This window comes from Syngnathoides biaculeatus, chromosome 6 (genome assembly GCF_019802595.1).
Source record: "Syngnathoides biaculeatus isolate LvHL_M chromosome 6, ASM1980259v1, whole genome shotgun sequence".
Taxonomy (NCBI): Eukaryota; Metazoa; Chordata; class Actinopteri; order Syngnathiformes; family Syngnathidae; genus Syngnathoides; species Syngnathoides biaculeatus.
In genome coordinates, this window is record NC_084645.1 from 2013542 (window position 1) to 2029841 (window position 16300).

General features: G+C 44.8%; 1 protein-coding gene across 3 annotated transcripts; it reads right to left on the minus strand.

Annotated features, from left to right (window-relative positions):
- Positions 1–144: 144 nt before the first annotated feature.
- LOC133501992 (cingulin-like protein 1) lies at positions 145–15749 on the minus strand. 3 transcript variants are annotated; one of them, XM_061822225.1, is made up of 19 exons: positions 15620–15749; positions 12879–13758; positions 12719–12783; positions 11960–12065; positions 11789–11884; positions 11559–11707; positions 10900–11041; positions 10604–10816; positions 10316–10522; positions 8840–8944; positions 8591–8743; positions 8340–8510; positions 7972–8124; positions 6226–6315; positions 4142–4225; positions 2777–2901; positions 2486–2594; positions 2250–2413; positions 145–2162 (listed from the first exon to the last, which is right to left on the minus strand). In XM_061822225.1, exons 2-19 carry the CDS (start codon positions 13728–13730, stop codon positions 2087–2089), a joined length of 3060 nt encoding a protein of 1019 aa, XP_061678209.1. In that variant the 5' UTR covers positions 13731–13758; positions 15620–15749; the 3' UTR covers positions 145–2086. The 3 variants fall into 3 exon arrangements, with proteins under 3 accessions (XP_061678209.1, XP_061678206.1, XP_061678207.1); XM_061822222.1 differs by having other exon boundaries at positions 12719–12810; XM_061822223.1 differs by having other exon boundaries at positions 12719–12810; positions 12879–13741; positions 15620–15704.
- Between the last annotated feature and the right edge of the window lie 551 nt (positions 15750–16300).

Genomic DNA, 16300 nt, shown 5'->3' on the forward strand with positions numbered 1-16300 from the left:
ACCTCCGCCCAAGCGCAGCCATTCAGCTCGCAGGATTGATCCACTTTGGACGACCATCACCAAGTTTCCAGGCACGGTGATTGACGCGTGTTGGTTCTGTTTTGACCGTTTAAACGATTTCCATGACGTGATGTCGAAGCAAAACCTTTTGAATTGGTTTTATTTTTTTATTTTGTACAGAGCCTCTGAAGGTTTATAAACACCAAAAGGCATTTTGAAAAGGGTCACAGTACATTGGAAATATTAGTGGGGAGGTAAGACAGAGATGAGTTTGAACAATGTGGACAAAGGTATTGAGCCGGAGCCGCATGGTCGTGAGGAAAACACACAAAGGAACATTTGTGAGGTCGCCGACGTTGCAGATAAGAAAAGGCCTTGCTCGCAATATTTGCTCACCAAACTATTTTCACACACTTTGAAGCTGCTTTATATTTCTGTTTTCATGACATTTTGTATAATTCCCTGGAATGGTCACTACACAATCAAGGGCAAGATGAAAGCATCAAAATGTCACAAAATAAAAGACCAGCCTTAAAGGGGAAATCCACTGGTTTCCAAGTAACAATGTATCCAATCGGTCACGTAATATGTACTCTATCTTGACAATGTGATTTTAAATCCTCTCTCATTTAATAGTGTTTTGAGAAGATTTTTATCGACAATTATGAATCTTCAGGTGCCATTTTCGCGAGTCACATAACCAACGTGCGCGGATGTGACATATACCGTGCTCCAACAAAGGCTCGATTCCATGGGACACCATTTATGCCTAGCGCTGATTTCTCGGATTTATCCTCAACTGATGAAGAAATAGCAGTATTGGTTGATCGGGAAGACGGAGGAATACTTCCATACACAGCCGTGAGCGGCACGGCCATGAGCGGCTCCGCCACCCAGTTGATCTGGAAGGCGGAGGAATACTTCCATACAGATTTGAACCTTTGGCTGTAAATAATGCCACCGAGCGGCGGAGCCCTGAGCTCGCTCCCCCACGAGCGAGCTTCACCGCTCGGCTGTAAATGTTGCATATTCGGATGATTCTTTGGACGGAATGACGCGGAGTCTGACGAGCTCGCCCCGCTCTGCAGAGCTCATTATTATTTATAAATAATAAACACCATTATGCCCACCGCTCCGCCGCTCTGTATGGAAGTATTCCTCCGTCTTCCCGATCAAATGCGAGAAATCAGCACTGGGCATAATGGTGTCCCATGTAATCGAGTGTTTGGAGCCCATGTAGGTCATGTGACTCGCGAAAATGGCAGCGCCCCTGAAAATTCGTAATTGTCGATAGAAATCTTAAAACACATTAAAGGAGAGAGGATTTAAAATCACATTGTCAAGATAGAGTACATATTACGTGACCTATTGGATACATTGTTCATGCAACCACAGGATTTCCCCTTTAAGATTCGGGGGGAACCAGACAAAATTGGTGTAACCCACATCAAAAGCAGTGATTGTAAACCACAGTGCTCACATCACATTAGTGTTCCAGGACATCTGGTGTACTACAAGAAATTATACAAGTTCACTTTATTGGGATAACACTCCCATGGCCCTTGTGAGGATAAGCGGATCAGAAAACAGATGGATGGATGGTCTAAAAATGATTATATTTGCCAATCTATCTAAGCCAGTGACATATACAGACAGCCAGATGACGGAAGGTAGCGACGTAATTTACTTAAAAGTGTGAGTAAAATCAAATGTTATCATCATTATTTTGGGACATTTTGGTTTGGTGGTGAGATTTTTGTAATGTGAAATAGTTCAAATAGTGATGCATAATTGGCGTGAGAGTTATGTTTAGGTTTTAGGAAAAAAAAAAAGTAGCGGGTGTAGTTTCTCCACACGCTAAATTTGAGAAGATCTACTTTTGAAAATGGATGGATGGATTGTACATCTCCATACTTGGGTCCACATCTTATCGCAGCACTGGGTGTTTGTTTGCCACACCAAATAGTTACAAATATAGCCACTAGAGGTCAGGCTTAACACAATGCCAGGATACCAGGAGTCGTTAATGGAATTACTGGAACAAGCGCCTCATGAAGTTCAAACGTGATGTGAGTTATTGATCCGGTTAATCGGAACCAGTGTCATCCTGCCCGTCTCCATCCGCCGCCACTTTCATCACGGGGGGTGATATTCGTTTGCGCCTGGTCATGCAAAAAAAGAGAAATGTCAAAGTTAAGCAACAGTTTGCCTTTCATTTCTGTGAAGTATAAAAAGTAAAAAAAAATCACCTCATGTCTTTCCTCAACGTGTCAATTTGGCCGTGAAGCTGCTCATTGGCCTCGAGCTGCTCCTCCAGCTCTCTCTGCAGCTTCTTCTTGGCGTGCTCCAGGCGCTCGATCTCCTCCTCGGCTTCGTCCATCTGTCGCTTGGCCGTCTTCAGCCTCTGAGTCAACTGCGCCGTTCGGGACAAATCAGATAAGCGACAGCGTGAGCGGTGATGGCGGCGGCGCGGTCTCTCTCAAACCTGGTCGCTGTGCGTCTGCAGGTTGGCGTGGTCCTCGTCCGCCTGCATCTTCATCTCCTTCACCTTGCGCTCCAGCTTGCGGTTGGCTTGCTGCAAGTTGTTGTTGTCCCTGAGAGGAGAAGAGCCAAGAGATCAGATGAAGCTTCCTGTAATGTGACACCCTCCCACTCCGACGCTCCCAGTCTTACAGTCATAAGGGATGTGATACCAGACAGTTGGCGGGGGGATCACCACAGAACTACCGACGCAAAATACACAAATTTTTGGTAAACGGTCAGGGGGGGGCCTTACCTTTCCTCCCCTTGCAACCTGTCTTCGAGTTCCTGGATGCGGCTGTTGAGTTTGGAAATGAGAGAATCCTGGTTGGTCCTCTGCGATCCTTCTAAATGAGACACTCTGCTCTTGAGGTCTTTATTCTGACGCAGGAAACGAAACAGAGGAACGTCACAAACGAGGCAACGTGTACGCTGCGGCCCGTGCAGGTCAAAGGCAGGTCACGTCTCTTAATCAACAAACGTGGCAGGCTATTGTTACTATTGGGCGGTCTCAACTAGGGTCTGTTATTTATTTGTTGATTTACAAATTATTGATCATTCTAAAGTAGTGAAAATGTCTTGCTCTCTGTGATGATGCAATGTTAATGGCTCATTAAATGTCGACAAATTGAATGATTTATGAAAGGGATGGTTTTGTAGATGCAAGGATTCCGCCCGAGAGCGGCGATTTGGTGGAATCATTTTGGGGGGCCCAGCTTATTAAAAAAAAAGCTTGATGATCAAATTAAATAATGAGTCAAATAAACCAATGCATATTTTTTTGTAATAAATGTATCATTAATAATCATGCCGTTTGTTGCATATAATCCATTACACGCTGTCAAACACAAGTTTACCAGGCACTGATTCATTCTTCATTCAAACCAGGGGTGTCAAACGGGCCACATTAAAGTTCCAGTTTCCCTCAAAGGGCCGTTATGACTGTGAAACAATAATAATATTTAATCGTCTCATCATATATAGATTTATATATATATGATGAGACATATACATATATAGATTTATAGATCAATTTATGAACTACTTTTGGAGTCAGAAATCACGGGTAATGTGTTTTTCAACTATTCATGTTTGGGAACTAAAATGATCGGCATATCTCAACTTATAGCAATAACTTAACGTCATCATTTATGATATATAACGATTTGAAATAATTCTGGTACAGTTTTTTACAAGAATCATGCAAATTGACACTCTGGATTTGGCTTTGCGGGCCACATAAAATCATGTGGCGGGCCGGATCTGGGCCCCGGGCCTTGAGTTTGACACCTTTGATTTAAACTAACATGTTGCGACTCCTGTGTGACAGCGAGGCGTACAAAAATCTTTGCATTGCCTTTAGTTTCATTTTTTTCCGCTAGAATAATTACAGAATAAATGGGTGTGGTGGACTGTTAATGTTTTACCTTCAACTGAGAAAAGAAATCAAATAAAACACAATCAGCCAGTGACCCCCTGAAAAAAAAAAAGGTTGTACCTGTATCACAGGTTACAACTAACAACATCCGTCGGCTCGGTTTGTTTAGTGTGTCATCTTGGACATTTTTGAGTGTTCTGTAACATTCTGTATATTCTCTTATTGATGATATGTTGACCCTACCTGTCTTTCCAGGCTGATGTTGTCACACTCCAGGTCCTGCCTGACTGCTCTCTCCTGCATCAACTCGCTCCTCATCTGATCCACCTGACACACATCAACACATCAATATGTACTGTTACACTTCGGCACATTACAATCACCATTTTCACGGTGACATATTGCCAGTCAAAAAGAGGTGCTCGACGGGGTGGGGGAATATACACAATGCCCGAGACCTGTTGTACTGTTGGTTGGGTTGTCACAACAGACAAGACAGATATTCAGAGAGATCATTTTATGGAATACCAGCTGACCACAAAAGATTGATGGATTTCAGAAATTAAACAGGATGGATGGTGCCCAACCAAATACACACGACGATCACTTCGCTTCAGGTAGGAATTATTCTTCTCAATCTCAAATTCCAAGAAGTATTTATAATGCCAAGTTGTCTCATTTGAGAACAATGTGTTAAAAAAAAAAAAAAAAAGACGGAGTCATCTCCAACATATACGGAAGCATGTTGCGGCCATACGTTAAACTTTGGTAAAGCTCTCCCCAACAGATATTTTTTTTTTTTTAAAACATGCATTGTTCTCAAATGAGTCCAACGCATATTTAAAAAAGGAAAATAAACCGTCGGTCACACAGAGGTTTACGTAGGTTTAACGTGTGGCCGCAACACGCTTCGTGTAAGGAGGAGCCGACTTTGTCATATTTTTTTTAACGCATTGTTCTCAAATGAGCCAACTTGGCATTATAAATACTTCTTGGGAAACGCTATGGAGCAGCCGACTCGCTTGTCCTTTTTATTTTTCCCCAATCATAGTTAATGAATGCGAGTTTGTGTAAAACCAGGGGTCATTTATTTAAATATTCGTATTTGTATTTAATACTAGCTGAAAAGATCGATGGATTTCGGCAAAGGTGAACGTGTAGCCGAACAGACTTCCGCGTTCACGAGCCGTCTCCCGGTTGAGAACAGATCCAGCAAGGAAGTATTTGTATGCATCCAGACATTTCTAGGCTTTCAAAAACTCTTCCGTGTAAATCTCGACGACTTACTCGCCAGATACATGTGTAGATCCAATTGTCCAAGACAAGCGCAAGCAAATTAACAGTCCAATTTCTTATCGGCGAAAACATCGACTTCGGCATTAAATATGGGTCATCTATGCCAAGTGTCTCTCATTTTTCCACGTGCCTTCATTTATTTTCACCTTCTAAATGTCTAACGGTATCAGACAAAACTCTGGGCGTCGTGCTACAAGACGTAGTTTCGCGTGGTCTCCAATCGACTTCGCGTTGAAGAATGGTTTGTTTGACCGACACTTCCAGCCGGTGACGTTATTTGATGACGAAGGAGCACGAGCTCTATATATTATATGAACGAGAGGTAACTTATCCAGTACATCCCCTCCGGGAAATTAGAAACATCAACAGAACACAACAATAAATGTGATGTTAAATGACAATGCGATGATTTTGTCAATTAAAGCAGATAGAATTTTTAAATATCACTTATACAGCTTTGTGCGATATTCTGTATTGATAAATTGTATTAAGGAATTTAAAAGGTCACTTTCAGGTTAAATGGACTTCATTATAAAAAGAGGAAGTCGTAGCAGCCTTAGTCTCAGCTCTAGTAACTTGCAGAGGCCTAGTGAAGGGAAAGCGAAACACCGCACACAATAGTGTGCTGCTTTGTGTCTTTGCACAGCCTTCAAAACGCTGTTTTGTGTCAATTAGTCCGCGGCGCTCTGCTTGCAGGCACACTGAGGCCTACTAGAGCAGAAAAGGGGTCCGTCCCATTGCTGACTGACAGAAGGTAATCAGAAACATGTGACATGTGAGGAGTGCAGGCGTACATCAACGCCACTACAAAGTGAACAAGATGGAACAAAAACACACTTTTTAGGAGATGACTGAACATAACATCGGCAGCGGTGGGGAAATCCGAGTATGCAGCCCGCACATCTGCTTGCGGTTAAAACACAACTCGAGATAATAATTGTATAATGGTCGGGGTGACCCTTGACTGATTCTTTACAAATTGGAAAAAACAAGAAAAGGTCAGTGTTGTACATAAAGGTTTTGAAACGTGCCTGGTCTTTGGTTTTGTCTAATCGCTCCATGAGGCGGTCGGCAGTGCCGCGCTCGTCCTTCACGTCTTCCTCCAGCTGACCGATGCGACCCTAAGATGAAAGGAAGAGTGACAAAATATTTGAATAGTCACAAAAGCGGCACGGCAACTTAGGGAATGCCCCTGAAGTTGTAAAATTTGGAGTTCAACCAATACATAAACACAAAGACAGTGGCTATAAAAAGTCTGCACACCCCCATTCAAATGCCAGGTTCTTGTCATGTCATTATCAAAGCTGCTTATCCTGACAAGGGCCGTGGAAAATCCGGAGCCTGTCCGAGATAGCTACGGGGGAAAAGCAGACTACACCCTGAACTGGTCGCAAGTCAGTTGCAGGGCAGATAACGACACCTTCACTGAGTGGGAATTGATCCAACGCTGCGCGCACCAAAGGCAGGCGTGTGTACCACTACACGGTCAGTGACTGCCAGGTTCGTGTGATGTCAAAAAATGAGACCAATATAAACCATTTCCGAACCTTTCCCGCCATTAATGTGAGCCGTGGCCTGTACAACTCTATCGAAAATGAATATTTGAGAGAGGAAGTAAAAACAAATGACTAAGATAATGTGATTGCAAAAGTGTGCACACCCTCTTACAAGAGGGTGACGGTACTTTCACGTTCATTCAAGTAAGGAGAATGCGCTCCTGGGTGCTTTTATTGTTAGCGTGTCGCTATTGCATTTCGTTATAATTGGGGGGTGACGCTTGCTATTGTTATTTTGCCTACATTATTACACAACATTTGAACATTTAATTGAATTTCTCATATATAAAACCAACCTAAGCAACCGACCTACAATATATGGCTGCCCAGTTAGGAAAGGTACGAAAGATTAGATTGGCTCTCCTCAGGGGCTCGCTAATTGTACATCGGTGCAGTATTGCAGTGTTTGTGTCCCACTCGGACAGGTCGGAGAACTTTTCCCAGTAAACACAAGGCTTCCTCGCTTGACGCGCAGTGTCAACACACTGATGTCACTGTGTAATGTTTTGTCATCAGCAGGGCAAACAGTGCTGAGCCGTGAGATGCTGCCGCAGTGGCGCCGTTCAGCGCCCTCACAGCCGCCCGTGCGAGGAAAAGCCAAAGGCAAATAGTGGCGGCAGACACGTAAACGCCCCACGGCATGTGATCGAGTGCAATTGAAGTTTTGCTCGTGTATGTTTGAACAAAGAGTGACGTCATTGAATCATCAGCATGTAATAGAAGAGTTGTAACAAAAATTGATTGCTACTTTTGTCTATGTCAAGTCTCGGTCACCCCGGGTCATGGTAAACCTCTAGCCCCACTATTTCCCACCAGATATGTAAATAGGGGGACTCCGCACGTAAAATTTATAGCTAAAGATGTGTTTTGGATTTAAAGTTGAAACAATTTTGACAGCCAAGAAGAATCCACTTCTCTTCATTCAATTTCTGGGGAATGCCAGTTTGTGTATTGAATCAAGTATACGTTTATTATTATAAAAAAACCTGTACTGCATGACATTGAGAGCCGTTTTTAATGGTTTGCTTTATTTATTTAGCTACATGAGATTGAGAAACTCCAATATGAGCATACCTGGATACACTGCCTTAATCCTAGCTGGATATACAGTCTCGCCTTGAGATAAGAGTGACCCGGCTTTCAAGTTTCTCAAGAGTCGTCGTTTGGACAATTTTTTTGCTTGGACCTGAGAGCTAACATATCAAATGGTGCTGCATTCACCTCAAGGAGTTTGACGTGGCGGTCGCGCTCGTCCACCGTGGTGGCGTTGCTCTCCTCCAGCTCCTCCACCCTTTGCTCCAGCTGCTGGGCCCTGGACTGGGCCTCCTGCTGCTCCCGGTGACACCTCCGCAGATCCTCCTCCAGAGGAAGCAGCTGAGCACAGAATAAACACACACATAAGGAAAAGAAAGTCAAGGAAAGTTAAAGAACTGACACTTCCGACTCTTTTTTTATTGTCGCTCATCCAAGCAAAGTGTTCCTCGGCCTCTCGTCGGAGCTAAAAATTCCCTTTGGCCGATTTGATCAGAGACTTAGCTATTTGAACCCAGGTTCTGGTGAGTCAGCAAAATGATTTGCGGGGGCCACACCTCATCCTGAAGCTTTTTGGCCACCAGTCGGGATTTCTCCAGCTCGGCCCCCTTTTCCTGCAGCTGTCTGCGCAGCTCGGCCGACTCCCTCTGACTCCTCTCTTTGGCCTCGTCTATCTGGCTCTGAAGAACATCTGTAGATGCCTCGCAGTCCTCCATGATGCTATTCATCTGAGCAGACAGATTTACAAGGAGTGAGGTGAAACTCCCCCCCGTAAGGTTCAGAAGACGAGAGACGGGGCGGCTCGTACCTTCCTCTGAAGTTGTTCCACTGTCCTGTCCTGCAGCCTCCTCTTATCCTCCAGCTGACTTTTGCTCTTCCACAGCTCTTCAGCTTGTTTCCGCTCCTCCCTGAGCTTCTCTTTCATGTCCCTGTGCTCGTGGTTGAGTTTGGTCAGCTTACTCTAAAACAAGCCAGAGTATAACTTTTAAATCCATATACCTTCACTCAGTGCCCTATTTTTTTCCTTGGTTTTTAAAATGTTTTTTGATTTTTTTACTTGCACTTCCTCGAGACGAGTTAGCAGCGAGCGGTTGGACTGGCACATTTCCTCTTCATTCCTCCTCACATCCTGCAACGCTTCCTCCAACTGCTGCTTTTCCCTCTTTAGAGCAAACAAACAACAGGAAAACCAAGACCGCGTGATATCATTTCAGTCAGAGCACGCACAGATTTCGTTTATCACCTGTAAATGAGAAAATGACTGTGGTCTTCAATATTAGTCTTGTCATGAGTTGAACAAAAAAAAAGATAATCTCAGAAGTGTCTGAACGTCCCGTTCCGTTAAATGGGATTTTCCTGATATACTTTTGAATTGAAGCCTAATGTAAGTGAAATCCAACTGAGCGTTTTTTTTTTTTTTTCATTCATTTTACAAACTGCTTATCGTGAAAAATAAAACTAAACACTGGGTATTTTTATCTTACATACGCACGTAAAGTTTTTACATTTTACTTCTTTTCATAGGCAGCAAAAAAACCCACACAAACACCGCGTGAACTTGCGAACTCCACACGAGGAAGGCCAGAGTCAAGATGTGGATTGTGAACTTCAGAACTGTAAGGCAGACCTGCGAACCACCTGTCCACCGTGCCGTCTGGAATAACTTCGATTAACACTAACATTTTCAAATGATATACTGTAATTTCCGGCCGATAAGTCGCGACTTTTTCACATGCTTTCAACCCTGCGGCTTATGTGGTGATGCACAATGGTAATTTGTGCATTTTTTTCCAACGACCACAAAGGGGCACTCGAGTGGAAAAGGTAATATTGAGACTGGTGGAATATATGTGCTGAGAAAGTGACTTTTACCGGTATGTTTTTTTTTTAACCGGCCCTGTTAGCTCTGCGCTAGAATTAGCGCTGTGCTAGCATGTTGCTGCTGTGTTACTGCCGTGCTTCAGTGATTTTTACTGGTACGTTTTTTTTTAACCGGCCCTGTTAGCACTGTGCTAGTGTGTTGCTGCTGTGTTACTGCCGCTTCTCAGTGATTTTTAACCGGCCCTCTTAGTGCCGCGCCAGTGTTAGCGCCGCACTAGCATTAGCGCCGTGCTAATAGTACTGTTCCTGCTGTGTGACTGCCGCGTCTCAGTGATTTTTTTTTTTTTTTAACCGGCTCTGTTAGTGCTGTGCTACCATGTTGCTACTATGTAGCAGTATGCTTTTTTTTTATTTTTTAACCAGCCCTGTTCGTGACACCATGTTGTGCTATGTTAAGCTAAGCTAAGCTAAGGTATTAAAACTTTTAAAACTCTTTCTGTGTACCGTCTTTCTTTGTAAATATCTCGTGTTTCAATGTGGGTTTCAATGTGGGAACTTGCGGCTTTTACACAGGTGCGGCCTATGTATGTACCAAATGTTATTTCCTTCACAAATGTACTGGGTGAGGCTTGTAATCCGGTGTGCTCTGTAGGCCATAAATCACGGTACACGTGTAGAGGAAGACAAAACCTCCTTGGTGGAGGTAACAAACCTCCAACTGCTTGTCTCGCTGCTCCTGCAGCCTCTCCACCGCTTTTGACTCCTGAACGGCTCGACTCAGCTGATCCACTTTGCCGCTCAGCTCCTGCACTTTTCCCTTGAGTTGATCTCTTTGCTGAGTCAGCTCCTGGAGCTTCTCCTTGGCTGCACCGCCCTCTTGCAGCGCCTCCACCTTCTCTCGGCCCAGCATGGCATTGCTCTGAGTTAGTTAGAATCTCAGTTAGTTGGAATTATGATGAGATTTCGTGAAGAAGAACAGCAACGAGTGGCTTGGATTTACCTCCTTCGTCTTCTCTAAATCCCTCATGAGATGTTCCAGCTCTAATTCATATTCTTCCTTCAGAGCAGCAATGTATTTATCGTGCGTCTCCACCTCGTCTTTGATGGCCCCCTTCAAGTCTTTGAGCTCCTTTTCCTGCTGTCGTAGAAGCTCCTCGTGCTCCTCCTTCGCCAGCAGCACCTCCTGAAAGTCTCCACGCAGCTGGGCCATATCCTGAGACACGGCACGTGGCCAATAACACTTTCAACCCCCTGGTTGTCGACCTGCTGCGGACAATTGGGATGCCACGGTTCTACCTTCAAAAGGACTTCTTTCTCCGCGTGTATCAATTCTGCCTTCTTGGATTGGTCCAGTTCATCGTGCATGTCAGAGAGCTGCTGCTGGAGGTCTTTCATCTGCACTTTAGAACGCTCCTTGTCTGCAATCATCTGATTCAACCTGGGAAATTGACCATGTACAGTGCAATGTAGTAACAACTACTTTTTCATTGTCAATGCCATCCATCAATCCATCCGTTTTCTTAGCCGCTTATCCTCACGAGGGGCGTGTGTGTGCTGGAGCCAATCCCAGCTGCCAACAGGCAGGAGGCGGGGTACACCCTGAACTGGTTGCCAGCCCATCGCAGGGCACATCAAGACAAACAGCTGCACTCACAATCACACCTAGGGGCAATTTAGAGGGTCCAATCAATGTTGCATGTTTTTTGGGATGTGGGAGGAAACCGGATTGCCTGGAGACAACCCACATAGGCACGGGGAGAACATGCAAACTCCACACAGGCGGGGCCGGGATCGAACCCGGCACCTCAGAACTGTGAGGCCAACGCTTTCCAGCTGATCCACCGTGCCGCCTTGTCAATGCCATAAGAGACCATCTCTTATGCTGTAATTATGGTTGTATTTTGGATGATGTTTGATTAAACGATTTTGAGCTGAACAAATAAACAATTGCTGACTCGTCTTTGGTTGACTTGAGCTGCGCCTCAATTTCCATCAGTTTGCTCCGAAGTTTGGAAAGCTCGGCCTGACTCGTGGCCAACTCTTCCTGCAGCTTCTTCTTCTCCGTCCGGGCCTTCTCGCAGGCTTTGGCAAGTGTCTTTTCATTCTGGGGGCCAGAGAGACAAGGCTCAAAGGGAAGGTTTTAGTGACTTCGCTGTCTCAAGTACGCCAGAAATTGCATGGAAACCTTCATCTCGGTTTCCAGTTTCCGCTTCAAGTCGCACACTTGGGACTCCAGTGCTTCTTGTTTCTCCAACAGCTGTTTCACCTCGACTGCCTGATCCTACAGAAGGAAGGATTTCAGTCAAACGTGCTATCTTGTCAATAGTTATGAACAATAGAGAACAAATTTTCTCACTTTCATCTCCTCCTCCACATTCACACCCGTTTTCCACTTCAGTCTGTTGATCCTTTCGAGCAGCAGGCTGACTTTCCTCTTGGTGACCGACAATTCATCAGTCGTCCTGAGGAGCAACAGATGCTTAATAAATGCTTGCGTTTTGGCCGGGATTGCTCAGGGTTGAAAACGTTGGCGGGGCTTCTCTCGGCCTGCCACACACGCGCTTTATGAGCGCGTAAGTCAAAATAGGTGATAGCTCTTCAAGACATTCCAAGTGAGGGAGTCATTTTATCAGGAGAAGCAAGATCACGCTCTGCATTCCTGACGGACTGACTCTGTGTGTGTGTGAGCAGCTGGTCCAGTTATCACACTAAATTACACAATAGCCTGAGTGAAAATAATTGAACTCTTACTCTTTAGTTTATCGTCAAACTAATCCGCCAAATGTTTTTTTTTAGATTCTGCGATACCGGTCTTTTTTTCCTTTTTTTTTATTAGAAATACAGAGAATCAGCGTAGGAGGGTTCAGACATATTTAAGACGGAATGAATATTAGTGTTATCTATTTGTGGCATGCTGTCAATGGAAATAGTTTTAGAAATGAAACTAGGTTGACGGGAATAATCTTAAAATAAAAATCTGATCTATTTTACCAGTAACGTCTGCCAATACTGCTTATAATGTACTCAGAGAGTCATTGAAAGGGAAATGAGCCAATACCCAAATCAGGGCCACCTTCTACTAAGGTCCATTCCGGTTCTTTTTGTGGTCACTCACCCTTCCTTGAGGTAGGTGAAGAGCATTTGTTTCGCCGCATCTTCATTCGGGTCGACAGACACCTGCTGTCCTTTCAGAAGATCAGGAGTGACCTGGTTAGAGAGCATCATTGAACAGAACCTTTTAAATGAGAATCGTGTCCTTGGGGTCTTCGCTTTACCTGAGCGTCTCTTTCCTCAGCGCCGTCTACGCAGGCACCGTGCGACGATTCCTTAGTTTTGTGAAATACTTTTTCTGTCACGTCCATCCCAGGATGAGCTTTGAGCGGCATGCTGGGTTTGCTCTCTGCTCTCTTGTTGGCCTCGCCGCCCAGCAGTCGAGCCCGGGCCGACCCAGGAGGATACATCCCGGCTGAGGTCGCGGCGCTGCTGCCCCCCTTCAGAGATGACGCCCTGCTGGACGAGGAGGAAGACGAGTCGGAAGCTCGGCCGCTGTCCACGCTACGTGACCGCCGCATTTCCTCCGGGTCGAGCCGACTCCTGGGACCACCCCTTCCCCTACGGGGGCTGCTGTTGAACTGGTTGATCAGCTTGCCGACGGACACGAAGGGCTCGGAGTCTACTGAGTTTGGGGACTTGGGAGGTATTTCTGAGGGAGGCGTGTTGTGGTCATCGGAAGGGCCTTCTGCTGGAAGCGGAATCCTGGCTTTGACTCGGTCCACTGCTCTTCCAGGAACGGTTTGGGAAGGGTTGAGATGGTTGAGGTTGTTGCTTCTGGGGTCGTACGGCCTCATGATCTCTGGATGTTTTTGGTAATGAAACTGGAAGGAGGAGCTACTCTCGTCCAGGGACCTCCTCACCATGCCCGGCTTGTACCCAGTCTGGTGAGTAACGACTGATACGTCTCTGTGGCTTTCTTCGCCAGAACTGTTCAGAACGACAAAGGGCTGACCTTTAATTCCTTGAACCTGCACACGAACTCCAAACAAGCTGTCATGGCCGCCTCTTGGGTTGTGTGGATCCACATAACCCTTGTGCATCCTCATTTCCGGGGAACCTCCAAGTCCTGCCATTGTGGCGCCAGCTGCATGCAGGGGTGAACTAGGAGGGAGGAAAACAGAGGGCCCGTTTTAAAAAGATCCCATATATCACTCACTAAATTGCATATACACTCTTTCAGACTCCGTGATATTGAGCTTGTTGCATATGATCTACCAAGATTGCGGCGTAACTGGAAACGGGTATCAAAGTGGTGACAAATGGAGACCATCAAGTGTCGAGTGGCTCAAAACTGCACATTCTCGGATTTAGTGATGCAAAACTGTAAACTTTTGTAATCTCTCACATGAATTTTGGTTTCTGACACTTCATAAAGGTTTACGCACGAAAAAAAAAATCCTCAGGTTGAATAAATCACATTGTGTGCACTCATTTTAAATCTACTCCTCACAGTACTCACTGTATTTGGGTAGAAACACGTACATCGAATTGTGACAAAATCCTCCGTGCACCTGGCGAGGAGCTCGGTTTCCACATGTGTTTGTGTGCACAAACCCTTTTATTACACCCGCAAACCTTCTGTAAATCAGGCCCAGGGTGTTATGTATAACCCCGATGGACGCTGATCCAGCATGGGAAAAACCGTACACAGATGTTTACACAACATTGGAAGTGGAGTGGGAGTAGAGCTATTGGGCCACCTAAGGATCGGGTCTCACACGCACAGCTGCACTCACCACCCAACACGAAGACACAATACATGGACAAGAGCTCGATTTTTCAAACAACTCACTCTGTGTGTTAATGACACTGTCGTATTGTACCAACAACGCTGAGCCGACTGCATGATGACTACAACTGGCTGAGGTCTCAGGGGTGTCGTCACGCACTTGACGGTATAAAGGAGCAATATTTGTCAATAGAAATGGCAACACTGGAGCCATTGTCATCGTTATCATCCTCAACTTTGAATTTAGAGCCATTTTACAGATGCGATTTGAGCATCTGCCGTAGGGTTTCTAATATCGTCGTCACAGAAGGTGAATAAGCTACCCAAACTATTAGAAACATCTCTCATGATGATGGACTGAATTCTGCACCACTAAAATCTATAAGCATATTAATTATATGCAGTGTAGTCAAGTTAAAACCTCTCTAGCCAACATTACCTTGTTAAATCATTTCATGACGGAGAATAGTGCAACCATAATAATATGTCGCTCAGTGTGATGGCCTGCAATCTACAACCATATTATATTAATGTTGTATAGTGAAATTAATACCTGTGACAGCATGAATTTTTTTGTCCAATTTTTTTAGGTCATTTTCTATCTCACGAGATTAGTTTATGTGTAAGATGTATTTAGTGCCTGTAACCGAGGCACACTTTATAAATGTTTACATATTTTTGAAAGTGACCCCTTTATTTGTAACGTTTGAGGCAAAAAAAAAAAAATGTGGGTTGCCATGTTGAGAAAATCCTCTTTTAGCATATGAAAAGGTTAGTTTTACATCAAAGCATATTTTACAACATAATGAAAGCAAAAACAAGTGTCTGTGTTTTTTTTTTTATCAGGGCGGCAAAACAAAAGTTGTTTTTTTAATTCTGTAAAGCAAGTAATTAATATGCAATTCAATCACTGTAATTAAGTCTTAAGTTTTCTCACAGCTTTTACAATAGCATTAGCTAGTTGCCGTCATTCACAGGAAAAACAACACCAAAGCAAATAGCAAGTATTGCTTCCATATTGTTAGGACTGGTCAGGGCAGGGTCGCTGTCTACATTAAAACGAGGAGGCTGTCTGTCACAGAAAGCGAGCAGCTTTGAACAGAGGAAGAAAAACTTTAGCGACCGAGGTTCCCTAAACTCACCACAATCACGCTAGAAAATCGTAGCTATTGTTATTCGTTTGTTCTCCAAAAGTTGAAAGTGTTATAACGCAAATAAAGAGGGAAAACTTACCCGTTGTGAGCGCGTGAGGGACTGAGTGTGAGTCCAATGAGTTAAGTCCTCCTCTTCCTCCTCCAAACTATCCCGCTGGCCTGCCTCTGCCCAATGAGGCGTTCACTGACGCCTCCGTGTCCGACATCCGAGAGTCACGTGACAAAGGATGGCGTCGGGACTTTTTCATGCTTCAACGTTTTAAATAAAAATGATCAAATATGTGCGGCACGGTGGAACAACTGGTTCAGGCGCTGGCCTCACAGTTCCGAGCACCGCCTGTGTGGACTTTGCATGTTCTCCCCGTGCCGGCGTGAGTTTTCACCGGGCCTTCCAGTTTGCTCCCACGTCCCAAAAACGTGCATCAAATGGAGACTCTAAATTGCCCCGAGGTGTGATTGTGAATGCGATTGTTATCTGTGTCTATGTGCCCTGCGATTGGCTGGCGACCAGTTCAACGTGTACAATAACCCGCATCCTACCCGACGAGAGCGGGGATAGCCTCCAGCACTCCCGCGACCCCTGTGAGGATAAGTGGCTAAGAAAATGGATGGATGGATGGATGGATGGATGGATAAAATATGTACCTGAAAGACTATTTTACTGGCCAAAAAAGTGGAGTTGATTGAGTTAAACCAATACTTGTGGTCGTTTGTTTGTGCAACCCAAGGTTTCTCACACTTTACCAACTTAACTACCACG